The sequence below is a fragment of the Protomyctophum parallelum genome (genome assembly GCF_964188405.1).
Source record: "Protomyctophum parallelum genome assembly, chromosome: 11".
Lineage (NCBI taxonomy): Eukaryota > Metazoa > Chordata > Actinopteri > Myctophiformes > Myctophidae > Protomyctophum > Protomyctophum parallelum.
In genome coordinates this window covers 43,787,526-43,814,971 of record NC_139707.1, presented here as the reverse complement: position 1 = coordinate 43,814,971, position 27,446 = coordinate 43,787,526, and the positions used below count along the sequence as shown (strand labels likewise).

General features: G+C 38.8%; 3 protein-coding genes and 2 pseudogenes across 5 annotated transcripts; all 5 read right to left on the bottom strand.

The window, feature by feature from the left end:
• Positions 1 to 153: 153 nt before the first annotated feature.
• Positions 154 to 8,853, bottom strand: LOC310866643 (gamma-crystallin M1-like; the record flags this gene model as incomplete). Its single annotated transcript, XM_083776332.1, has 4 exons — positions 8,777 to 8,853; positions 7,480 to 7,544; positions 609 to 860; positions 154 to 441 (listed from the first exon to the last, which is right to left on the bottom strand). Exons 2-4 carry the CDS (start codon positions 7,492 to 7,494, stop codon positions 154 to 156), a joined length of 555 nt encoding a protein of 184 aa, XP_083632458.1. The 5' UTR covers positions 7,495 to 7,544; positions 8,777 to 8,853.
• On the bottom strand, positions 3,114 to 4,009 carry LOC310866408 (gamma-crystallin M2-like; annotated as a pseudogene). The gene is made up of 3 exons: positions 4,001 to 4,009; positions 3,567 to 3,807; positions 3,114 to 3,386 (listed from the first exon to the last, which is right to left on the bottom strand). The product of its transcript is annotated as a gamma-crystallin M2-like (transcript).
• LOC310866644 (gamma-crystallin S-1-like) lies at positions 8,418 to 10,842 on the bottom strand (annotated as a pseudogene). Its single transcript, XR_014571066.1, has 4 exons — positions 10,718 to 10,842; positions 9,822 to 9,891; positions 9,303 to 9,530; positions 8,418 to 8,906 (listed from the first exon to the last, which is right to left on the bottom strand). The product of XR_014571066.1 is annotated as a gamma-crystallin S-1-like (transcript).
• A 2,891-nt stretch (positions 10,843 to 13,733) lies between these two features.
• On the bottom strand, positions 13,734 to 17,864 carry LOC310867023 (uncharacterized protein; the record flags this gene model as incomplete). The annotated part of the gene is made up of 5 exons (XM_083776816.1): positions 17,813 to 17,864; positions 17,084 to 17,326; positions 16,213 to 16,485; positions 14,740 to 14,982; positions 13,734 to 14,006 (listed from the first exon to the last, which is right to left on the bottom strand). Exons 1-5 carry the CDS (start codon positions 17,822 to 17,824, stop codon positions 13,734 to 13,736), a joined length of 1,044 nt encoding a protein of 347 aa, XP_083632942.1. The 5' UTR covers positions 17,825 to 17,864.
• Positions 17,865 to 22,737: 4,873 nt separating this feature from the next.
• Positions 22,738 to 27,227, bottom strand: LOC310867022 (T-cell surface glycoprotein CD3 zeta chain-like; the record flags this gene model as incomplete). The annotated part of the gene is made up of 5 exons (XM_083776815.1): positions 27,074 to 27,227; positions 25,597 to 25,694; positions 25,122 to 25,151; positions 23,848 to 23,886; positions 22,738 to 22,746 (listed from the first exon to the last, which is right to left on the bottom strand). Exons 1-5 carry the CDS (start codon positions 27,135 to 27,137, stop codon positions 22,738 to 22,740), a joined length of 240 nt encoding a protein of 79 aa, XP_083632941.1. The 5' UTR covers positions 27,138 to 27,227.
• Positions 27,228 to 27,446: the final 219 nt, after the last annotated feature.

The window sequence follows — 27,446 nt, the reverse complement described above, 5'->3', positions numbered from 1 at the left end:
CGGTATTAGAACTACTGAGTTGTTGTTATAATTATTTTTTCAGAGAAATTGCAATAAAGGTCCTAAGGACAACATACTAAAATAAATAAAGCATAGACACATCACATGTATGAATTCCATATTACATTTATTTACTTTCGTAAACTATACAGTCTAGCACATATCGGCGATGCGCCTCATGCTCATGAACTTCATGTTGCTCATTCCACTTCCCATGTACATCTCCCTGAAGCTCTTGTACTCTCCGGGCCTCATGTACATCATCCTGCCTCTGAACTGGGGCTGCTCGTACATCAGCCAGTGGCCGTCCATCACGTGGCAGGACTGGCAGTCGTTCATGCGGTAACGGTCCATGATGGAGTCGCAGTCCTCGATCAGCTCGTTCATCTGTCCGCCGAAGTTCTCCCTCTCGTAGATCCTCATCCTGAACTGGCCTCTGTACTGTAATGCCGCATACATGGACATTATTACTAACAAGCATTGCTATACACGCTATAAATGATAGTTTTGTGGCGTCAGTATGTCTTTCAAGATGTTTTTGATGAAAATAATGAGAATAAAACACACTAGTTTAAATGACATGGTAAACAGCACATAAAGTTTCTTACCTGGGGGATCATTCTGCAGGACCTGAAGTTATCAAAAGTCAGTCCCTGGCTCATCATGCGCTGCATGTCATTGTACTCTCCCCTCCTCATGAAGAACTGCTGGCCCATGAAGTTCTCCCTCTCATAGACCATGAAGCAGCCGGTCTCCACCCTGCAGGAGTGGCACCTGCTCAGGTAGGTGGACATGTCAGAGCAGTCGCTCATGCACTCATAGGAGCGGCCCTGGAAGTTCCTGTCCTCGTAAAAGACGATCTGAAACGGAAGAAAGTTGGGCAGTTAAGTTTTGTAGCCATCTTTCCAAAAATGATGCATTGACATACATTGAATTTGTGTAGCTATTGTTTTCTCTAATTGTGTTGGAATTGGTTTAGTTGTTTTGTTTTTACATTTGTGTAAATTGTGTGTTATATTGATGTAAATACAGATTCTTTACCTTGCCCATGATGTTAGTTTAGGTGGCTGCACAGTGGATGTATCAACTTGCTCTGCCAACTCCATGATTCCGGTTCCATTTTATACAAAACCCCGGGGCCATGTTGTGTTGTTATTCAAATGCACAAAGCTGATGAATTAGCAGTATGACTTTTGCTGAATGGTGCCTATAAATGTGTTACAATAGATGTCCATCCATACATTTCTGGCAGCAATGACCCCCATTGTCTATTATAAGCATAAGCATTGTGTGTCACCTACTATGAGTGAGAACATTCTACTGTACTGTACTGTACAGTATGTGGTCTGATAATCACTAATGGAAAGTACATGACCAGAGTGCACCCACATCATCTCTGCTCAGCGCACAAGAGAACATAAATTAAAATAGTAGGTGCTGCCCTAATTTTTTCTTTTTTTAAAAGATTTGTTTTTTCTACCTTTATTGATAGTATCAGGTGAAGATGGACGGGAGGGATGGAGAGAGAGGGGGGGGAGATACATGCAGCAAGGGTTGTCATGAACGGGACTCGAACACGTGATGCGCTGTCAGGCCGGAGCCTATGTGTGGCATGCGCCTGGACCACTTGGCCAGCGGGCGCCCCCTGCCCTGATTATTGATTGTACTATGTCACCAATAAAATTATTTACAGATTTTATTACAGAATTCAAAATAAAGCTGCATTTGTGCTTTGGTATAATACTGTAGGGTGTGAGACAAGGTGATATTTATAACCTTTAGGCTTCATATAATATAATAATTTGTGACTTTGTAAACTATTATATTGTTGTATTTTTCTTATATTCATTTAACAAGTACAGGTATGTACAACCAGTAGAGGAGGCTGAACAAACAGCCAAAAAGGACACGCACATCTACCGCTGGGTGCTGGATCAAAATAAAGTCACAAATCAAGAAATGAAAGAAATCTGCAGACCATTTTATGCTCCCAAATATTTCTTTACTGAAGTGGTCTCAACAACCATTGCGTATAGGCTACTATAGAGACATTAATGAAACAAAGAACATCATTAACAATATAAATGTTGACATTTAAATTATCTTTCACCATAGGGGAAGAAACGTTCTTGTTTTGGATAATAATTTAGTGTGATCTGCATTGTTTTAAGCCGGCTTCTTGAACATAACAGGATCCATCATTGCATATCAAATTTTGTTATGCACCTGTACTTTATAACCACTAGTACTTTGATAACCACATTTTAAATCAGCATAAGGGCCTTTGCCAGTAGGGCCCCATGAGAAGATGATACTCGGCTCCTTTAAACATAGTATAATGATGAAATTAATAATCAAAGAACCAGAGTCAACTACTTGAAATGGTGGTGGGGTTCTTCTGTCAATCTAATTTGTGTAAAAATCGATAATTGTCTTCACAGATTACATTCGTTATAGTGGTGTTTCTTTAGTTCAGTTTTGGTTTGTATTAATAGTGCAACATCACCCCAAGGGGTCTCTGTACAGTTCACAAAAAATTATACAACACAAAACACAATAAGCAAAGAATACACAGTGTAGATGTGTAGTCTGTATCAAACAATCAATATGATTGATACAATGACTAATATGACTAGGGTTCATGAAAACTCCTTGTCCACACACTATGGGCACTTTACAGCGCTTTATGACAGCCCTGCCCATCAATGTTCTCATAGTGTCAAGATACTGTGGTAGAATATTTTATGTTCAACTACAGGCTGAGAATGCCAAACACAGTTAAATGGGATGAAGCCAGCTTGACTTTGAGGCATAATTACATCACAATTAGCCTACAGACACATCTTATGTCCTTTTTATTATGGGTTAGAAGTCGCAAAGAAAAAGCACTGCAAACATGACTTCATGGTTTGTTTTCTATATTTTCCTCAATTCATAAGAACCCCACTAAATGTACGTAGCCATGTACTCTTGATACACTGACTAGAGAGAGATGAGAGGCAACGAGACAATCTTAGGCAAGAAAAGATAACAAATTCCAAAAGCTGGTTAAAAATTCAATATCTTTAATAAACTAAAGGGTAGGTATTTACAGCAAGTATTAGCAAAAATGGCTAAAAGTCAGAGACCCTTCTGAAGGAGCCGACAATGGCACAGGTGGCACACCATTCACGGTATCTCCTGTACTCCCCGGTCTCAGTAAGTACTGTCCTTCCTCGGTAGTTGGGGTATTCATAGAAGATCCAGTAGCCATTCATGACGTTACAGGAGTAGACGTGGCGATGGTGGAAACGGTCAGACACACAGGGACAGTCGTCCATGAACTCCATCATGTGACCACTGAAGTCGGCCTTCTCATAGATACGCATCCTATATGAACCACGATACTGTTGGAACCAATAGAGAAAAAGACAATCACAATGTAAAGAATAACACATCAATTCCAGCACAAATGAGAACTATTATGTTACAATTTTTTAATTAACTCCAGACTGTGAGGCAATAGTTCCTCTGGTCACGCTTAGGCTACAGTGTGTCTGCTGTGGCATCAAATGATGGGTGCTTACCATTGGAATCATGCGGCAAGAACGAATACAACTACTGAAGCCATCCATCTCTGATAGTCAGCATAGTCCCCTCTTCTCATGAAGTACTGATGGCCCATGTAGTTGGGCCGTTCGTAGATCATGAAGCAGCCGTTATCCACCTTGATGGAGTTACATCGGCTGAAGTATAGTGAAGGTCTGTGCAGTCATTGCTGCACTCATAACTCCGACCCTGGAAGTTCCTGTCCTCGTAAAAGATAATCTGTATTTTGGAAATAAAAGTCAAGAGCAAAACAGCTGAAAATATTGTATATAGTGGTTGAAAAATTGGCTTCAGACAATTGGGAGAAAAGAATAATGTTCTGTATCATAGGCTAAATAAAACAATACAGAGAGCAGGATAGTGACACAGCTAACAGTTCATTTTGACAGAGAGGAAAATAAGTCCTACTTACCTTGCCCATGATCTCCACTGGAGAGACTCCCACATGTTTTCAGTGGGTTTTATACTCTACCTCTTGACAAACAAAGTATTGTTATTCAAATGCTCACAGTAATAATTGAAGGCTACTAGCACATGTTTACCTTTTTGTTACAGCACAACATTGAGCCAGAAATATGGATTTGTATCTGAAAAAAAAGGGATAAATAATTAACTGGTTTGGTGTTTTGACACGCATGGACAAAGGAAAAGACTAGTATGGTATCCACACGTCCAATGGACAATGGCTACAGAACAATATGGAACACCCCTTTTGCATTAAATATGTTCCGTAACTGAGCAGGAAGCCATTCACTCTCCCTAGTGGTCTGCATTGGCAGCCCTCATGTATGCAAATAAACATACAGAACTATTACGCTATATATACTCAACTGAACAATTTTAATTTGTCATGATTTGTATTGTGTTAATGTACTGTATGTGCCAAGATTTTAATTGTCTTATTTTTCTTTAATTTTGACCATCTCTTCCACTACTACACTCAAATGTTTTCAAAACTGATGTGTTAATGGACTACAATTCCCTTGCTCTACCACAGCCATACAGTATGTTATTGTTTGAATCATACCCGAGTTATACCACGTGGAAAACGGCTCTGTTGTTTTCATTTCAGATATGTATCTCATTGGAGTTCAATTGGCTGTATAGCTGGTGGTTAATGTAAGATTTACACTGAAAACTGTTTACTGTTTACAGTCAAAGGCGTATTATATATTGCCTGGAATCTACTGGCTACGTTGTACCCTACAGTTGAACCTCTGTTACTTAACTCTGTGGATGATCAGACGTACGTATTCTGTAGATTCAGAAATGGTATTTTTATAAGCAAGTAATGAATTGTTTGGCAAATTTGTATTATTCCATCACTGCAAGGACCTTAACAGTTGCAATAGTAAGTCAGTCGGTTAATTTGGACCATAATAGATGTCGTATAAGACAAGTTTATGAAAGCCATAACAAAACTGTATGCCATAGAAAGCCATTGCATTAATTTGGACCATAAGATATACAGTATTGTATGATATATAGCAGATCAGTATGTTATTTTGGACTATAAAACGGATATTGTATATATACCATATTAAGTCAGTCCATTAATATGGACCATAACATTTATAGTTTATACAAGTTATTAAACCTTTGAATTTCAAGGACCTCAATAACTCAGAGAGTATACACATGGAACCAAATGGATCCTTACAGGCCCATTTGGTTCCATTTGTATGCTCTCAGCTTGTAAGGGTTCCTTTAGAGTCCCTGGACCCCACTTTGAGAACCATTAGTAAATGTTTATAGGCCTAGTACTGTATATACCACATACTATAAAGCTCTCTTTACTTTTTTCCGTTTGTTTTTTATTACATCCATTTCATTTCAAAAGTATCTCTTTCGTCAAATTTTGAGTGATCAAATGGAAAACATTAGTTTGAATTAGTAAAAAAAGAATCTCTCCAGTGTGGAGAGATATTATAATAAATATATTATTATTACTTGTATCTACATAGTATGCATACTATGTAATACATAATGTTGTGCAGCATTTCAAAGACATTTTCGGATCCATATTTTCTGGTTCATATTTTTCTTTCCTTAAGATCAGTATGTGACAGTGATACACAGTTCAAATTGACTACACATTCTACTGACTGCACTGCAAGTAAATTACACATCTCTGGAATGTTTTTCTGTAATAAACTAGGGATTTAACTATAATGTAGAGTATAAGCTATCAATTATGTTCCTATATTATTTAAATAAAGGTAACATATAATATACCCTATTGAATAATCCTTATCTTACCCCCGCGACCCGACTTACGGAAAAGCGGTTGAGGATGGATGGATAGTTTAAAGTAGTAGCAGTTTAAATTAAATAGTGCAGAAGAGTTTGTTTACAAAGAACACTCAACAAATATCAACTATAGGCCATAGAATGAGACTGACATAACCAGAAGCTTTATGTTTTGTTTGGTCAATGTTTATTTAAGACAGAGAGACAAAATTAGTTGTCGAGGATCCTTCTGAGGGAGCCGACCCTGGGGCTAACGCCACCCCAGTCACTGTATCTCCTGTACTCTCCGGGCCTCAGGTAGCACGCTCTGCCCTTGTAGCTGGGCTGTTCGTACATCAGCCAGTGGCCGTCCATCACGTTACAGCTAACGTCAGCCGTCCGGAGGCGTTCCTGGACACTGGGGCAGTCGTCGACCAGTTCCAGCATCTGTCCAGCCAGGTCAGCGTGGTCATACAGCCTCAGCCTGTAGGAGCCTCGATGCTGGCACATAATCGCACACTCAGTTACTACAACAAGACAGGGTGAATGGTATTCAAAGCTAATTCAGGTTCCTTTTTTCAGGAGTAATGGGAAGAGGTAAAAGAGTTATAACCTCCTTCCAAATTAATGTCTATTATTTGGATGAACCAAATATTTATCAAAGGCAATATGCATTGTATTGGGTACACCAATAACATGTAAAAATTTCAGGAAATAATTTATGATCAATGGAGGATTACATGAATACTGTCTGGGCATTATGGATGGTGAACAAATCATTGTATAGTATTAATATGCAGTTTAATTAGTTGAAGTGGTTCTAGATACATTCATAAAATGTATAGTCACATTAACATATATATATAAAATCTACAAAATTATACTAATAATAATGTGCTGTGTGTGTGTGTGTGTGTGTGTGTGTGTGTGTGTGTGTGTGTGTGTGTGTGTGTGTGTGTGTGTGTGTGTGTGTGTGTGTGTGTGTATTCTTTCTTTTTTTATTCTTTTTTTTATATTCCCATGCACCAGGTCTATGTTAGGCCTTTGCCAGATGCCTGTGTAGCTAGCTGAAATTGACAGATTTCTGGCAAGTGACATGGTCAGTCCAGTTGCGTCACCTACCAGGGGAATCAAACGACAAGATCTGATGCAGTCAGTGATGCCAATCATGCGCTGGTTATCAGCGTACTCTCCCTTCCTCAGGTAGTATTGGTTTCCCGTGTAGTTGACCCTCTCATAGACCATGAAGCAGCCACTCTCCACCCGAATGGAGTTACACCGAGTGAAGTAGGAGTGAAGGTCGGAGCTGTCACTGCTGCACTCATGAGAGTGTCCCTGGAAGTTCCTGTCTTCATAGAAAATGATCTGTAACACACACACACATGCACAAGAACACGCACGCACGCACGCACGCACGCACGCACGCACGCACGCACGCACGCACGCACGCACGTACACACACACACACACACACACACACACACACACACACAGTAATGTTCAATAAATTGTATGCATTATAATTCAGAGGTAAAGCCACTGTCTTGTAAAGGAAAGAGACATAAGGATCTCAGTGAGGAACACCAAAGCATTTTTTTATTTTTTTAATGTAAGATCAAATGTGTATTTATAAAAGAGGATAAAATGAGAATGATGCTTTACCTTCCCCATGGTCATGATCAGGCTGTATTACTGCTCAGTGCTGTCCGTCGGGCCAAGCCACTGTCCTTTATATAAAAAAAAGAAATAAAAGGGCAGCTGTGTGATTGCACAGCATAAAGTATTGTCATTCAAATATATCCCTCATAGTGATGATGGATCAGGGGTGGGGGTCTGTGGGTGCAACAATCTGTTTATGTACAGTATAGGTGTCCAATGATTTATTGTTCATTCCCTACGTTCATCACAATTCTCCTCGAAAACACTACAGCACACTGGACCGATACAGTACAGTTCACACTACATAGTCTCAGCAAAAATATGGCAGATGTGTAATAGGGTCTTGTACATTGCATTGGGCAGTAAGATAATACAATAACACTTTACTGTTTGGAAGGGTATGGGCCAACAACATAATAAAGAATAATAAGATCTTCAGTATCATTTGATTTCATGAAAGTTAACAATAGGAAGAGTTTGACTTTCATGTGACTTTTTGGTTTCTTCCTGAAAGTTAAAAGCCTTTGAGTCATATAAGGCAAATACAGTACTTTAGTGACATCATGACCCTAACCCCTCCCCCATTATCATACAACAAGTTCAGGTGGGTGGTGCTAAGGTATACCAGGTATACTTAATGGTGGGTGTGGAGACATAAAATCATCATTTTAACACTATGTACATGTAACACCCAAGAATTGAACTCTGGCCTCCCACGTGAAAGTCCAACATCTTAACCACTAGACCAAAGGGATATCCCTATGGACCACGTGAGATATTAGACTTTTGAGGCCATCAGGCAGAAGCTCTGAGCCACTGCTACACTCACTTTCTATTTTAAATAAATCTTCCTCCTAGTATAATCATAGTACCTGATGATATATGCACTCCATCTTCAACGTAAACAGACATAAATATGATATTATTATAACCAATGGCAATCCAGTAACAATGTATGTGTTTGATCAGAACAAGGACAAAGACCTGGTAATGATTGTCCGATGACCTTTTTATGTCTCTTCAGTCCAAAAGTTTAGGGTCAAAGTAGACCATATTCAAATTGTAATTTGATATCCAAGTTCATGTCTTATTCCTGGAAGTAGGATGATGTAATAGAGAGGATGGTGACCTGCAGAGAGATTGACTAAAAGGCTTAATAATCCACAATGCGTCTGATGGAGCCCACTCTGGCGGTTCTGCCACCCCATTCGCTGAATCTTACATACTCGCCAGGCCTTATCAAGTACATCCTCCCCCGGTAGTTTGGGTTCTCATAGAAGATCCAGTTACCATCTCTTACATTGCAGGAAAAGATATTATTCATGCTGAAGCGGTCCATGACGCAGGGGCAGTCTTCTTCCCCAAGATCCATTATCTTACCGTCAAACTCTTATCCTCTGGTACAGACACAGGTTGAATGACCCAGATTCCTGGTTGTGAATGCAGACAAGTCAGTAAGATAGACAACTTGTCATTCAATCAAATTAATCATGCATATAATCTTATTTAAATTGCTGGCAGCCAATGTCAATAAAAGATGCCAGATAAAAGACTTAAAGGCCCTTACAGACTACTAGAGAAAATGTGCTACATGATCCTCACCCCTTCTAAAAGCTTGTTTATCTCATTTAACCACTTGCAACCTGGCATCTCTATTTTGGGCATGTAGCATGTGACATTTTATTATTATTATTATTATTATTATTATTATTATTATTATTATTATTATTATTATTATTATTACTAATACAACAAATTAAAACAACAACATTCTGGTTAAGTAGGCCTATGTCATAAGGTATTTTCCCAATATTTACAGAGCTTACCCTGGGGATGTGGCGACAGGAGCTGATGGAGTCATTAACACCCATCCAGGAGTGGTAGTCAGGGTGATAGTACTGGTTTCCCGTGTAAGCAGCCTTTTCATATATCATGAAGCGTCCACTCTCCACCTTGATGGAGTGACAGCGGTTAAAGTGGCAAAGCAGGTCCATGCAGTCATCGGTGCACTCACAATGGTGGCCACAAAAGTCCTCGTCTTCATAGAAGATAATCTAGACAATATGAAATGCTGCTATTAACAGTTATATAAATGTTCCCTTACAGTTTCTGCAATACACAAAATCCACATTAAACTATTAATATAAATAGCTATAGGCCTATACAATATCTATGATAAACAATATTGTTACCGCATGATGACTACTAGACTATATTATGATAAAAACTCACAATGATTTCAAATAAGTCTCAAGATCATCAAATGAAAACGTACCCCTATTAAGAAAACAACTTAATAAAGGTAACAATAAACTTGAAGAATGAATTCCTGCAATTCTGTTTACCTTCCCCATGTTAGCTGGTTGGACTCTGCCTTGTCCTATGTGCGGTCCATCCAGCTCATTGAAGACACACCTGTCACATAGGCTATATTATAGTGAATGCAAAATGCAAACTCTGCGTGTGTCATTCATATTGTAATAGCCTTTTGCACTTGCCACACACAGTGCCCCCCCCCCCCCCCCCCCCCCAAAGAGATTATTTAAAGTAAGTGTTCTCATTAGTGTTTGGGTCATTGTTATAGACATGAGCAATTACTGAATATCAACTCCAGTTGTTTTATTTTGTTTTTATTTTTGTGTGGGAAATTTAAGGAAATTAACATTCCCTCAAACAGCTAGTCCTTATAAGTGATATATGTATAGCCTACGTGATATATTTAAATCAAATATACAGGAGTATTTTCACATATCGAAAGATGAAAGCTTTTCGTGACTTTCATTTTATTATAACTCAGACTGTTTTACTCTGAATTCCACCAACATAATAGCTGATATTTGGACCAATCTGTTTGACCATACAATATTTGAAATTCAGTTTCTTTGTTTTTATTCTTCTTTGTTCTATTCTTTAAATTATTAACAATGAAATCATAATTTGGATGTTTATTACACTGCTAATCATTCTACTGCCCTCTGGTGGTTAAAAATATACATACAGTAAAATTCAGAATACAACTGCACATTTGGTGTGGAGTTTTTTCCTTGACCTGTTGGCAGTGTGTTTAGGCTTCATACCAATTGGTTCATGATTTATAGCATTTAGTGCAAAACAGGCCCCTCCCGCAAACCTTGAAAGCCTCATAGCCAATCAGAAAGGAATCTGACAAAGCTGAGATATCATGATCATGAGACCATGAAGACCATAGAGGTGATTAAGAGATGATCATATGTGTACGTACCATTTGCATGCGCTTTGGACAAAATCTGTAGGAGTATAGTATAACAAAAATCGCACCCGTGCGAACTCAGTGGCGGTGGAACTATACTTTTATTGTTTATTACATAGTGACTATAATACTGTGTTATAGTGTGTGTGTGTGTGTGTGTGTGTGTGTGTGTGTGTGTGTGTGTGTGTGTGTGTGTGTGTGTGTGGTGTTGGAGTGCCTTGGAGGCGCCAAGCACAGTTGTTGACTTAAGTAGCTGCAGGACCCCTGTCCTACTCAGACAGGGGTCAAAGGTTCTACTCACACACGCACACGCACAGGCACGCACGCACACACACACACGAACACACACACACGCACACACACAATTTACAATTACAATTTACAATTTAGGCATTTAGCAGACGCTCTTAATCCAGAGCGACTTACATTTAAGCAAGAACAAAAGCATGGGAATACATCACATAAAAGCATTTATCATGAAACATGCGTAAGCTAAGAAAGTAACAGTGGAATATCTATATAATGAAACTATACATACATATAATGAAACTATACATACACTATACATATAATACTATATATACATATAAACTATACATATTTACTACTATGCTATACATATGTACTATGGCGTGCTATGACTAAATACAATACAATTATAGTGCTGTCTACATAACATGCTATAAGTCTGTATCAAATGCTATCTAAGGCAACATAAATGCTATCTAAGGGGGTAGGGTAAGTGCTATGGGCCATGATGGAGTCTGAAAACACACACACACACGCACGCACACACACACACACACACACACACACACACACACACATACACGCTGTCTGTACTCAGACATACAGTAGGACAGAGTGAACGTATGTATGTATCACAAGTCACAGCAGTCTCTACAATAAGTATTAAAGGGATATCACTTTGGTCATTTTATCGTATACACTGGCTTATGTGAAAAGCCGTTTTTGAAGTTGCTTGATTCAGTAATTAGATATTTTATATTCACTGCCAGATTTTTTTTGAGCGGCTCTAGAGGAGGTTATTTTCCAATGATTAAAAAATAAATGAAAATAGTAAACGAAAAACCACGGCCCCTCGCGTATTAAAAGGACAATATCAGTCCGCAGAAAAAAGGTTGGGTAATTTCAATGAATCTATCATGGTTAAAATGGAGTTTTAAGTTTGTTTTAAGTGGTAACTTAAAAACTGTCTGGGGTGTTTTTAGAAAATGAAATATCTCTTGAAGTTTAACTATAAATATAATATAAATAATAATATAAATAATATAAATAATATAAATAATATTAATAATATATTAATAATATTAATATTATATATATTATTATTATGGGTCAAGCCCCATGGGCGTAGACCCCTTATTGTTTCTGTGAAATTTCCACCATTTTAGCAGTTCTGTGCTATCGTTCTTCACGAAATTCGTCACAATGGTAGAGGATCCCTCAGGAACTGAAGCTCACACTCATTCGTCAAAATACCTCTGACCTAAATAAATTGTTATGATTTGCTCGATCCACTTTTCATCCTTTTTAACCGCATTTTTTCCATACATGTGAATGGAGTCTAAGCCTGGTTACGGGACTACAGCGTTGACAGACAACCCCTTGTATGATGTATGATGATAATAGCCTGGTTAATAAACCAGACTAATATCGCACAGACCGTGGGATATTAGTCTGGGGAGGCTCAGCTTGGATTTCATTTCCAGGGGGGCGGGTTGAAACATTTTCTCTTTGACGCAATTGGTCAGAGCTACTGTCAGTCAAAGGTCTCAAGCATTGAAAGTCACTGTACCAAAGCCCGCCCATATTGCATACCGTGTCCCGATTGGCCGCCCCATTTCTCTGGTGTAGGAAATGGGCGTACAATTGAGCCTCTCCAGACCGTAATCCGCCGGCAGGCAATTTATTTTTTGCCAACGGCTGATTCGGTCTGGTTTATTAACCAGGCTATGATGATACGAGCGCCCCTCACTTCACACAAGTGTGATTTTTTCCCTTCTTTTTTGGGCTTGACCTCGTCTAATAGCTGCTTGCAGTTAAAGTAATTTAACTTAAGCCAGTAAATAGATTACTGGGTATGCTCTCTGCTCAACTGAACCAGTCTACCCCCAGAGTTGTTTGTACTAAATTAGATTTGCCATTACCTCCTACAATAAGTCCAATACATAAAGTACATTCATTGTGGTAAATGAATATGTATAATTCCTTATTCTCTTTATAACATAGGTAAATACACCTGGTGAAAATTAATCAACACAATGCTGCATACAGCTCATGACTCATGGGCAACAAACAAGTCAATGTTGTACACTGGGCACTGTTTTTATAGATAGATAATTGGATAGATAGATAATTGGATAGATAATTGGATGGATAGATAGATAGATAGATAGATAGATAGATAGATAGATAGATAGATAGATAGATAGATAGATAGATAGATAGATAGATAGATAGATAGATAGATAGATAGATAGATAGATAGATAGATAGATAGATAGATAGATAGATTAGCTCACACATCACGAGTCACTTGTATATCTGCTACTTTAACATTTTTTTACATATTTTAATTAAATTTAGCGATTTTAAAAATCTAAGATGTAGCTAAAACTATCTTTACATCTGTGTTTTTCATGCTCACTGTAAATATGATGTACAGAGTTCATTCTAATGTTATGGAGGGACAAATACTGTTCGGAAAATTACTTTCAGATGGACTGAGTTCTCTAGAGACTACTACAAAGACATTTCTGCAGTCATTTAATAGATAACGCTTGAGTCTTGAGGCGTGTTTAGTGTCAATGCTGCTAGTATTTTATTGAAGCCGCTGATCAGAGCTAGGAAGTCAGGCCCCGCTCCCATTATGTCTACGCCGGAAAATGTGCCCTCCAAAAGCAGAGAGCAAGAACAAAACTGAAAACACTTGAGCACTGACGCCATTTTATTCAGCGTGTGTGACAAGGCAAAGAGGAGACACTTCACGAGCACGTTGCTGTCTTTAGAGATCCATGATGCGTCTGATGGATCCAATCCTGGGGCTCATGCCTCCCCAGTCGCTGTACCTCCTATACTCGCCGGGCCTCATGTAAAAGTGACGGCCCCTGTAGTGGGGCTGCTCGTACATCAGCCAGTGGCCGTCCATCACGTTGCAGGAGTTGAAGTCGGACATGTTGAAGCGTCCCATGAGGTCGGGGCAGTCGTCGTTCAGCTCACTCATCTGACCTCCCATGTCGAAGCGGTCATACAGGCGCATGCTGTAGCTACCGCGGTGCTAAACGGGGACAGAGACAATAGGTTCAAGCAGTTGTTATAGGTGAACAATGGTATTTTGTGACAATGACGTTGACATACATAGACATCACTTTGTTGTCTCAGACAATAATGCGTCTTTACTCGGAAATACATGGGCATTGTGGTGGTATGCAACTTCTACTCTCCGTCTCACTTCAAATGTGTACTTCATTATATCATAATATGATAGTGTAATTCACTATCACATGCAAAATTGCTGTGCTCCATGTAACATTGTTCTCTGAGATGAGAAACAGTTTTGTAACAACACCTTCACATACAGTGGTATATCAATTCAGGAGTTACAAAATAACATCACTTGCAGTATAGCTGCTTTTAGTTTTGAAAGACTTAAAGATCAATGTGTTATGGAGCAGCCATTTTAATGTGCTTTCATAAATGAATGCCCTATTTTATACTACATGCAGAAGTAGTGGAAGTCGACGATAAGTTCCAAACTTGTCTTATCGGAACATGTCAAAGGTTTTTGAAAGATCTTCACCTAAAATTCCATGCCCAAAATAGGAATTATATAAATATTTATGTATTAACAAGATCTAGTGACTAAATAATAACTACATTGTATCTGTTGGGACACTGATTTCTCTCTCTCTCTCTCTGGACATAGAATTTCCATTTCCTGAAAAATAACAGTTTTGGAAATAGAATATAGTCTCCAATCGACAGCAAAGACATATAATATTAGGACATACCATGGGGATCATGCGGCAGGACCTCACACAGTCACTCATGCCCATCATGCGCATGTAGTCGGCGTACTCTCCCTTCCTCATGAAGTACTGGTTTCCCATGTAGTTGGAACGGTCATAGATCATGAACATGCCGCTCTCCACCCTGATGGACTGGCAGCGGTTAAACATGGAGTGCAGGTCAGCACAGTCACTCATGCACTCATGGTGACGGCCGCCGAAGTTCTTGTCCTCGTAGAAAATGATCTGAGTGGGGGGGGGGTTAAGCAGTGGTTCACATTTAGCAGACAAGCAAATACAGGCCACAATTTCATCAATTTTGTCCAGCTCTCAGGATAAAAAAAGACACATTTGACAACAATGTGAGAAATAAAGTTATAGCATGGTGTCGTTGCTGGTTTAAACACAAACCTTGCCCATCATGGTTGCTGCCTGGTTGAGCTGCGCACTATGCGTTTGCCAACGAGATAGAGGTTACGTTTATATATAGTTTCGGCTGGGGATACAGGTACCACTGAATGTGTAGGTATTCAAATCAGGCCTGCTGTCAGCAGAAACATTACAGAAGTCTTCCCAATCCTGTTGACATAGTTTACCAGCACAGGCACAATTCAGCTTCCAGCAAGAACCACAGCATTGACAGGTGCTAGAAAGCGCAGTGTCACAGGGGCATTGTCATTCATCTTGTGTTGAATATGAAAGTGAATTTCAATTATAGGTGCATAAATATACATGAACAACTATTGTGCGTTCCTTTTTCAATCAGTCATGAATCATGATATTCATCTAATTCTTTAGCACCTTTAAACATAATACATATGTGGTTGAGTCATATGTGGTTGAGTGAATAGGAGTTTACTAAAGCTGCAGCTGTTACATAATAATTCAAATAATTCTGGTATTTTTCTGCAGTCCCTTTTTCGGATTAGGGACATTTAAAAAGACGCAATGGAATTGTTTCCCACAACTTGTGTCCCACAATTGTGACACTAAACTATCAATGAGAAAAACATGGACCAGGACTTAGACTAATCTATGAACATTAAAGGAATAATAATAATAAACACTATCAGAAGAGGAATGGAAGGATAGAATGGAACAAAATAGCATTTGCTAGTTTTACTATTAGACATTACTTTTGTCTGGTGTGACTATTTCTAACTCACAGTCTTCATAAACCAGTCAACTGAATTCAATCAACACCAAAATGTTTATTCACAAAAAGACAGAAAAGTGTACACTTGATCCATTTATTAAAATCACTTTAAAATCATTCCATATTCAGGTCAATCCCTTTTGCATGGCCAAAATCAGACATTACCGTCTCGTATTACATCGTGTTATATGTAGAAAGGCACATTCTTTTTATCAACAGGCTTACTGCCTGCTTGAAGGTGGCTTTTCAAGGAGGCAGAAGGTGTTTTAATTAGACAATGTCAAGATTAATTCTGATACAACAATCCAATTCAGTGATTAAAATTCTGTGATTCTACGGAAGGATCCAGTGGTGGCGCTGGTGGCTCCCCAGTCACTGAACTTGCGGTACTCGCCGGGCCTCATGAAGTACTGCTGCCCGCGGTAGTTGGGGTGTTCGTACAGGGTCCAGTAGCCCTCCACGATGTTGCAGGAGTAGATGTCACGGCTGCGGAACTGGTCCTGAACAGACTCGCAGTCGTCGCTGAACTCCATCATCTGACCTTGGAAGTTGGGACGCTCATAGATCCGCATGCGATACGGCCCTTCGCTGGTCTGTAGAGGCACAAAGCAGTAAAGAACCACATTTTGATTGGTAGGCTACTATATAAAGCAATTTGTTGCTCTTTATTTAATCTGTTTATTTAAGACCTTTTAGACCTGCTATTTTCAGTATTTAAAAATAAAAATAATTTGTTTATTTGTTTAAGTGTACAACAAATCAGATAGTTTAACATAGGATATATATAATCAGGCCATAAATATTTAACCAATATTTAACTAATGAGAAGTATTAACAAGAACTTGTGAAGAAAATAATAACTACTACATTGGTTCACAAAAATAATAATTCCTGAAAAGTAACCGTATTGGACATACAAGGTCTGTGACCTTTCCTCAGACTGGCAATTTACAATTGGAATTTCAGATAACCACAGGTAACACAGTCAAATGGCTGATAACACAGCCATTTTTAGATGTGTCATTAGACACATCTAAACAGCCATTTTTAGATGTGTCATTATTATTATTATTATTAGAATAGGTAGTAGTAATAGTAGTAGTAGTAGTAGTAGTAATATCCCAGACTTTAATGTACAGCAGTTTCCGTGGAACCTTAAGTGTGAAGGTACACATCCCATAGGAGACTCACATAGGAGAAGTTACGACAGGAGCGAATGGAGTCATTGTAACCCATCCAGTGCTGGTACTCCGGGTACTCTCCCCTGGTCAGGACATACTGGTAGCCGGTGTAGTTGGGTCTCTCATACAGCACCCAGCAGCCACTCTCCACCCGGATGGAGTTGCATCGGCTGAAATGGGGGTGCATGTCAGGGCAGTCCGAGTCACACTCATAGGAGCGGCCTTGGAAGTTCCGGTCCTCATAGAAGGTGATCTATGTGCAGGCAAACAGAGGGAAGCAGCAAACGATGAATGTATGACACGATCATATATTAAATCAAAGATATTGATCTGTGCAGTGTAAATAAAGCATATCAGTGCCTCTGTTATATCAGATTTGTTTAGTCTTAGAACACCTTGCATTGTAGAAAGAAAAAATACACACACACACACACACACACACACACACACACACACACACACACACACAATGTTATGAAATAATAGTGGGTTTCAGCTCTGGATGTCACCTAATCTAGCCTAGTTTAAGAAATGTTCATGTCAGCTATATAAATTTGTGATATCACAGGCATGTTCAGAAAGATCACAACACAATCTACATAATGTAAGTTATTACTGTATGTCCTGCATTGATACATTTGGGTTAAATGTTGCAGGGTTCTTCCAGCTATGTTTAGACTGTCTTATGAGACATGAGGTAACAGATACAGAGAAACAAAAAACCTAAGAATTGTCTTACCTTGTTAGTCATCCTGCAAAGAGTGCTGGAGCCAGTTCGCGATGGAAAATAGTGGTCTCACAAAGCAGACCCAGAGCCACTCTATATAAACCTCAATCAAAGGGTTGGTATTTCCCACTCTATTTGTTATTTGAATGACCAGGGATTTCTGGTCCTGCTGCCAAAAGTCTTGATCCTGGCCATAGAGTTAAAACCCTGATTCATCAGTGCAAAAGTCTGAGTACGCACATTACTATCACACAATGCCCTTTTTATTGATATGGACATCAGAGAGAGAGAGAGAGAGAGAGAGAGACTGAGGTACATTTTATCCACTAATCCATCAAACTGCTTGTTGAAAGAGAAAGGGTGGGAAACAAAGATACTAACAATTTAGCAGTAATGCTCTAATCCATGCGCGACTTACAGTAAGCGAGGACAAGACATCAAATGCATAGAAATGGTCATCTAGGATCATAAGTAAACAATCGGTACATTGAAACTATAAACACGTCTGACTATACGTAACATGCTATCTTAATTAAATTTTTAGCCTGCAAGGTCTACGAGGCTAGGACAGGTGCTACTTATTGGGAGTGAGTCTGCAGTTCTAATTGCAATGGGGAGTTCAATCCATAGTTTGGGAGCCAGAAGGGAGAAGAGTCTGGGATGTGTGGCAAACTAGAGAGGAACTAGCACTGTATCCATCAACAATCATCACATTAATGGACCTCAGTCCATATGACAATAACCATCATCAAACATATATGACTCACAATCGTCACTTCTCTTTTTACCAAACTCGCCCATACATTTAAAGGATAAATTACTTGATTACCACACCGACATTGCCAAACTATCTTATCACAGTATAACGACAACATAATACATTGAAACTTTAGAAACAGCTGTGTCCAACTAATATGAAATATTGAATAATATGAAACCGAAGGTTGCTTCACTTTCATATATCTTCAGAATTACGTGAATACAACCAAAACGGCTGAAAACAAATAAATTAATGGGGTGTTGCACCATTGGAATGGGTTACAACTTTCCTGAGTGGTGGCATATTCATAGTACTTGCTGAGGAAATACAGTCTCATATCTTCAATCCTGCAGAGACTCTTGAGAACCCAGGTAGTGGACTGTTACGTTGTTACGTTGTCATGTCAATCCACTGTCCTGTGAGTGAGACAGCGTGGGAATAAAGATGTGTTTTGTGTGAGAAACACAAGGTGGCAGTAGAGGCTTTACATAACATTTCAGACCACTGACAACAGATCCACCCATGTCATCAGGCTCTTATAACAACATCCATTTATTTCCATATAGCTAAGACCAATATCTCCAATATCACACCCCTGTGAAGTGAGCAGTGCAACGTTGCACTCCTCACTTCACAGGGGTGTGATTTTTATTATTATTACAGTATTAGTTTTTTTCTTATGAAAGCAGAGAGTCTTCTGTTTCATACGGTATATAGTATGTACATGTCGCTATAGGCCTTATTTTGTGAATAATAGTTGTTCAGGTCCATGTCTTCTCTAAAGTTCTCTCTGGTGGGCGCAAGCTGCATTCAATAGCCAATTACTGACAAACTGTACATGGGATCAATGTGTATTTGTTTTCCTCCTAAAAGTAGACATTCAGGGATTTCATTCAGTGTGTAGTATGTATATGATATTATTTGTGTTCATTTTTATATATGTCTGTCAATGTCTGTCAACTTCAACCTTCCATATCTCTGCTGTTTTTTCAAGCGAGCAGAGTGCAGGCAAAAGCAGGTGTTAGAAAAAGGTCAATATCTCCAGAATGGAAGATGGTAAAATCATGATTTTGAGCTATAAGAGAACATTTCGCTGTGGGCCCCGAAACAGTTCCTTCGTCCAATGTTAATAGCTCAGCACCACCAAGCCTGAGCTCACAGAATACCCCAGCACACTATGTGTTAAGAGACAAACCCAGCACTGGCTTTAGTCCTAGCCTCAGTAATACAACTTGTGTATTAAGAGACAAACCCAGCACTGGCTTTAGTCCTAGCCTCAGTAATTCATACAACTTGTGTATTAAGAGACAAACCCAGCACTGGCTTTAGGCTTTTTAATGCCAAAGATTAGATGTATATTTTGGTATATTTCTGAGAAAACCTAAAGTGGGGGAAAGAAATCTGTTTAACTTCTTGTTGGTTTGTTGTATCACTTTTTTCTGTCACAGCATGGAACTAATTGCAGAACTGTCTTACTATTGGTAGGTTAAAGATATAGTATTTTTGTATGTTTTGGGTGTGTCATGTGTGCGATATCAATTCACAGCCCAAGCGTTTATGGTTTAAAAACGAGAATAACGAGAATAGGAAAGAAAGAAAAAAGGTAAACATGTATATTACTTCCGTTTGTGTATCTCAAGAACTGAATTCTGTCAAACATTTATTACTCACTCGGAGGCTTGGGCTAAACTACAGGAATGTGTCCCCCTGTTTTATTGTTTTTCCCTTATATTCTGATTGGACAGTCTGTGAATCAGCTGTGTCACTAGAACTCTAGGATCTCGGACACTCATGATATGTCATTGTCGGAATCCTGGGTTCCACTATATGGACTACAACACTGCTTACCTGACAGACCAGGTTGGGGGGAACGGGGACACTTCTCTGATCCGACTACCGTACATAAAAACCCTCCGGTCATGGGGGTGCGCATAGAACTGGACGATTGTGTAGAATTTTAAGTATGTGAATCAGGATACATAGTAGTTTTTTATGCATTTGTCTGCTGTATTTTTGTTTGTTTTGTTTTTATACACCTATAAAGATCTTTTACTGTAAACTGTACAGTTCTCTTTTGTTGTAAACATCAGTAAACCATTTTCCAAGTGATTTTGACATTCATGCTGGCCTTTATTGAAGAATGTGGTGTACATACCGTGCATAGCATATATATATATATATATATATTGGTAGAGAAGTTCTAGTGTAAGCAAGAACCTACACAAATGGCGCAAAGCAAATAATTCAACCAATCTCGAGTGGGCATCATGTTAAAGCCATTCAAAGGGACAGGCAAATATTTGCTTTGTTGCATGTTCAATAATATAACAGATTTTCAGCTGGTAAATCAACACTGTTGTGGCAAAGTATAAGTCATTAGGTGACTTGAGTGTAGATGGTTTGGCTCAAAGGCAAGATTGATTGAAAATTGTATGAACAGTTAGCAAATTTTGTTTTGATCTGTACCCATTCTGCAAAGGGATATAAAACCCAGAAAAAGCACTAAGACTTTTTTACATAAGGGTCCTCCATTTTCAATTCATCAAAAATATTGAAAGACATACAAATATACACTTTATATGCAAAAAAAAGAAATCATCATAGTTAGAAAATCCGTGTGAAGTGAGGGGCATTGTTATCATCTTCCGACATTGCTACCAATGTATATCTTTTATGACATAATCATCAGACGAAACAAACATTAAACTGTCCATTTCAATGGCGTTTTTAATGTTAATCCTCAAAAAAGGAGAATGTCCCAGTATAGAAATAAAGGGAGGGTGGGGGGCCTTTTACTCTTATTTTATTTTACAGGGGCCAGTTTCTGATTGCAGCCACCCGTAAGTGAATGAGTCTAGGGATTCACATTTCTTAACGGCTGTTCGCAGGGCGTTCCACATTTTCGTGGCATAGGAGCGAAATTAATTTAACCCCTTGTTTGAGCCCAAGCTGGGTTGAACGTGGTGACCAAGGGGGGGGGGGGGGCGTCAGCGTGTAGGCCTAGACGAAGTTGAAGCTGTGGCCGAAGTGGAGGCTGTGGCCCGTGGAGGCCTAGACGAAGCTGAAGCTGTGGCCCCCGGGTTCAAACTTTCATAGGCATCCGCATCCCTTGCTTGGAGAGACTGGGCAAAGGAAATGACAGATGCATGTTAGTTTTAAACAACTCTTTTATATTGATGGGGAGATTAATCTGCAAACACATCGGTATCGGCCGATTTTAGTTTGTTTTTAGATTAATCGGCGTCGGTTCGAGTAATCAACCGATTAATTAATCGGTCCGATTAATCAGTCTGTCTTTACAGATAAACAAGCCCAAAGTAACGGCTTGAACAGATCTACAAGCTCACAATATTAAATATAAAAGGTATTTAAGTTAAATCTGACTTGCCTAAGCCTGCAGTGCAGATACGCTGTTGCATGTATTTTTCAGAATGGACAAAATTATTATATATTTTCAATACAGAATGAAATCATATCGACATCGGTAATATCGGTTATCGGCCATAACAGCAATATCGATATTGGCCAAAATGTCTCATCGGCACATCCCTCACACACATGTGAGCACCCCAGGTAGTTTCTAAATATGTTAAAGAGTGCCAGGATGAAACACAGTCTTCAAAAGACTAGGTAGGCTATTTTGTATTCTAATAACTTATTCTCTTTGTCAATTACATTAACTCTAGTAAATCTGTTACTCAGAGCAGTGTAGAATGTTTTCAGGCTGTTCTTTCTCACCACGGTTGTAATCAGGTTGTAATTTGAAGAGGACAGTAATGATGTTGAAGCCTAATTTATACTTCATCACACACTTGGTCTGATTTTTGGTGAGCGACACCATTGTGTGAAGAAGCATAAATAAATTATGAACTATGAAACTATGAACAGATGAAATCAATGACTCTGAAAGAGGATTTAGAATGTTTTGCAAGTGCAAACATGGGAAGTGTTTTTGTAAGATGTATTTTAAATACATATTTTACACACACATTTAAACACACACACCTGACCCAAAAGAGAAATGTGATTTCTCCCTGGGACCCAAACTAGTGAAAATTGCTGATCTACCCTTACAAACTCAAATCAATAGACCAGCAAGTTCATAGAATTGAAAAGGAAGTCTGTATCTTCGTTGCACGGCCCCCGAGGAAGTTGTGGGATACTTAACTTAACCAGTTCACACCACCTGACAAGAATTTGTCATGATGCAGTAGAGCACATTGAGCACACACGCCAGTGGTCTAAATCTAGGCCGGGGGTGCAGACTCAGGATGAAACCATGGTGTTTTATTTCACAACATACACTATTACTGCTGTTAATAAACATAACTTGCATCATTGCATAATAAAATATTGGTGGCCCGTATAAGCGAATCAAAATTACACTCAGTAATTATTAATGTATCTTGATACAAATGTTTTGGGGTTTTTTTGCTCATTGATTTTTTTATTTTTTAAGGCTTATGCCTTTTATTGGTTTTTAAAGGGACAGACAGTAGGCTGAAAGGAAACGGGAGAGAGATGGGGGGGTGACATGCAGTAAAGGCCGTGTCGGGCTCGGGAGTCGAACCGGCGGCACACTGCGACTGGATTACCAGTCGGGTGCCCAGACGGTTACGCCACAACCTGGGCTCATTGATTTATTGATTGAATACTTTTTTAACAGTTTGCAAAAAAAATGCACAGAAGAGTACAGTTTAATACAAATGAAATGCTACAAGGATTGAACCCAAGAAAGCACTATATGGCTTGTTTCCATTGGGTAGTATTCAATTCATAGAATAATTTAGTGACAGACAAATATACAATACTACTGTATAATACAAAAAAAAGAGAGCAAGAAGAGGACAGTAAGCAGTTTGGGGGTGCATTTATGGTAATAGGCTTGGATTTTTTACAGAGGCCAGTTCCGAATTGCAGCCTGTAAGGGTCTGTTTGGTTCCATTTGTACAATCTCTGAGTTACAGATGTGACGGTCCATTTGGTTCCTAACTGTCAATCATTTAGCTGAGGACCCCCTGGAACCCCCCAAGGGTCCCCATACCCCACTTTGATAATAACTGATTTAAATCAACAGTTTATTTTGTTACTTTTTGTTTGCAATCTTTTGATAGCATGAGAATAACTTGGATGAGAATAACTGATTACCTCATATATTTGTGCTTTCTTCTCCTTGCGAGTTTTTTTCTGTAGACGAAATAGCAGCAGGATTATAATAATTAAATTTAGACTAATGGGAATGAATGGTTTAATGTAATGGTATTTTCAATGGAAATGACTCACTCACCTTTAATTCAAGTCCCTGTTCAGAATCAGTGCCCTTGGCCTGGGGAAGAAAATATTGAAAAACACATGACATCAGTGTCTTTTAAGTTAAAGTTGTATCACAGAGGATTGTGAACCATGTCATATGGCTACTATTCAGTTATTTAGGGCAACAGTAAGGACAACTAAATGATAGAATCTGTCCATAACTGCTGAAAAAGCAGCATTCTAGTTATGAAGAACCATGACATCACTAATGGAGGAAGTTGCTAGTTGTACATACTGTACGGTAACTATGAAACCGTGCGTTTTTGTCACGTCATGTCACACTCAATTTTGTCACTCAATTTGTCACGTCACGTCATATATTGTGCCCAGGTCTCGTGACATCACTATGACATCATCAGGGATGATAGTAAATCATCAATGTCGCAATTAAGCCCATATATGGAGATCCCTAATGTCATCAATATTAGTATATAGATATAAGAACGCAGAACCTGTTCTGACATTCCCTATGTTCATCCTTCCCCATCCATCCTTCCTCTTCGATGTCTCCCTTTTGACTGATATCTGTCCATTTTAACTCTAGCCGGGCCTGCCCCAAAGTTATTTGTGCAGCAGCGCCCGGCAAAAACTAGAGCACTCAACAGGCCCGAAGATTAAGGCCCGGCCCTACCTGTGCCCTCATCAAACCCTGTACACTCAAGACACGCTCCATATATGGCCAGTACAGAATTCATTCCATATGTTGATCTGACCCCCATGCAAAAGCGCCAGTGCTCGCCCAGCAGTCTGCTGTCACCCAGGCGGATATGATGATCTGACCCCCCATTCCAAAGCGCCAGCGAGCGAGGTCGCTCCCAGGCGTCTTACTGGCATTGACCTATACATTTACATCGTAAATGTCTATTCACAGCCAACTATGCTCTGGAGGCCTCTAGTCTACACTGTTAACTGTGAAATAAATGAATATCGACTATGATATATACATGTATGCTTTTATTTGTTTTTGTATAAGGTGGATTTCTTCAGTGCTTACATTACAAAACCTTATCTACTGGATGGTTTCTGAATGTTAGCTGTTCAAACACCTATTTTCAAAATGTACTGTACATAAATATTGTTTATTATGAGAATGTTACATTATTAAAAAAATCTCATCGTTTGAATTTCCAGCGTTTCTAATTATCGGTTGCCTGACTATAACCTCTGCATAATCAGCACCTGCAACAGCCAGAAAAACATTAACACTGAGGATTTTATTGTGTATAGAAATTATGTAAGTATACGTACAGGTGTTGAATCTCTCCTAAGAAACAAAATCTGCACAGAGATGAGAGGGGACAAGAACAAAACATTTCCTGTGAAATCACACCTTTGTATTTTTACAAACATACTCTAACTTACTGTGTAAGGTTAACCACTTGAGCCCTATTTTCAAAAGTAGCACAAATAGAAGATCTATTATGTATCTTGTGCTGTTTGCATAAAGTATTCATTCATTTTCTATTACACTTAAACCCTATATTCTTTCGTGAAACAGCAGACCAACAAGCTCACAACACGCGACGTGTTGTGAGCTTGTAGATCTGCTATTTCTGGCCAATGTTCCCCCCAGAATAAAGGGTGTTGGGTGTTCAAGTGGTTTAATATTTCTTTGCATATAATGCCATGCCTAAAACAAGAGTGTCAGGAGGCTACACTGTATCATTGTCTTCGCTTCAATCCCAATTTTTTATGGACTAACGTTTATGTTACTGTTGCTTACCTTCTCTTTGAAGAAGAACCCAGTGGCAAGGACACAATAAACAAGCAGAATCCCATCCAGAACATAACAGATTTCTGCATCCTTGAATCCTAGGGCCTCTACAGAACATGTAGTACAGAAAATAACAATTTGACCAAAAAGCATGACTAGGACATACAGTAGATATAAGATATAAGAAACATATACATAACATGAATAAACACATGTCTTTGTTTATACAGTATGTATATATGTATGTATACGTATTGTCCATGTGTGTGTGTGTGTATGTGTGTGTGTGTGTGTGTGTGTGTGTGTGGGTGTGTGTGGGTGTGTGTGTGTGTGTGTGTGTGTGTGTGTGTGTGTGTGTGTGTGTGTGTGTGTGTGTGTGTGTGTGTGTGTGTGTGCGCGTGTGTGTGCGTGCGCGTGCGTGCGCGTGTGTGTAAATGTTTGATTGTCCTGAATTAGGAAATAATTACAGATCATCTTGCGATCATGGGATCAGGGCAGCAATGCCAAATTTATGATGCCCTGGAACACATGAGGTTTGGGGAAATTTGGAGTAATTGCACCAACTGTATTTGGATTCTATCTGATAGGGACATTCCAAGTGATTTTTACTGTATGTTATTATCTTTGCCATGCCAACAGGCTGGAAGGGCAGCAGCAGTCTCACAAATTAATCTAGACAGAATAAACTGTTTTCATATGTATTAATAAGTCTAACTTTTAAGTCTGTGAAACGTCTCTTAATAACTCTCTAAATAAACCTCTGTATATAGTTCTTGCCAAGGTGTACTAAAATGCACTGATGTTAATAAATTAATAATAACACTAGTCAACTGTAGCACTAGTCAACTGTTACTGTAGTAACTTAAATTAAATAATAATTATTAACTTTTTTCCCCTCGATAATTTAAGTTACTACAGTTCAGTTATTATTGTTTATTGTTAAAACCCTGTAACTAATACTATTAATTACATTTAAAACAAATTAAATATAGAGAATACATACAATAAATTGTCATTATTTTATTAATTCTGTATTTTCACATGGATTCCAGTGATTCTATTGTGTTCTACTAAAATAAAAAATATTTATGTTTGCACTGTTATTGTACATGTTATTGCTCTGCCCGTCTACAATGTTTTAGATTTATTTTCCTTATAGTATAGTCTCAAAAATCTATATTGTTCCACAGCAAAGTGCTTTGCTTCAATTATCTTGCTATTTGGTGAGCAGAAAAGGGGACTGTTTGCTCCAAACCCATCTCCAAACAACAAAGAATGGATGCACATGCAGAGGCTCTAAATGAGCAAATGGGATGTTGGATTCTATAAAAATCGTATATCTTTATCAAACACCTTCAAGAATAAAAATCCTATATCTTTATCAAACACCTTCAAGAACCCCCCCCCCCCCCCCCCCCCTTGCTGTCTTTATAATAAATATATGTCCCCCTTTTCGTACAAACACCTTTGTGTCTGCTACACTTACCTGAAGATGATACAAGCGACAAGACCAAGAAGAGCACTAACATAGTCATCCTCAATCTGTCCATTGTGTTCGTTCTTTGTCTCTCTCTTCTTTCAGTAAAGGTTGATGTCTCTCTTTTGGGCTGACAACAGGTTTCTTCTTGTTGTCTAATTTTAACACACAACGCTGTTTCCCCTCACTCTCATCACAGGAAGTGGCTAGCCTGACACAATTTACTGCATAGGCCTACTTATATGGACTGAGTCTTGGTTTCCATTCTTCAAAGCATTGTACAAACTTCTAAGATCTAGGTCTGTAACTGACGCTGCCTGCCCTGTTCCACTCAGATTTTTCTCTTTTGACTTTCCTTATTTTGCACCGTTAGCATTAATTT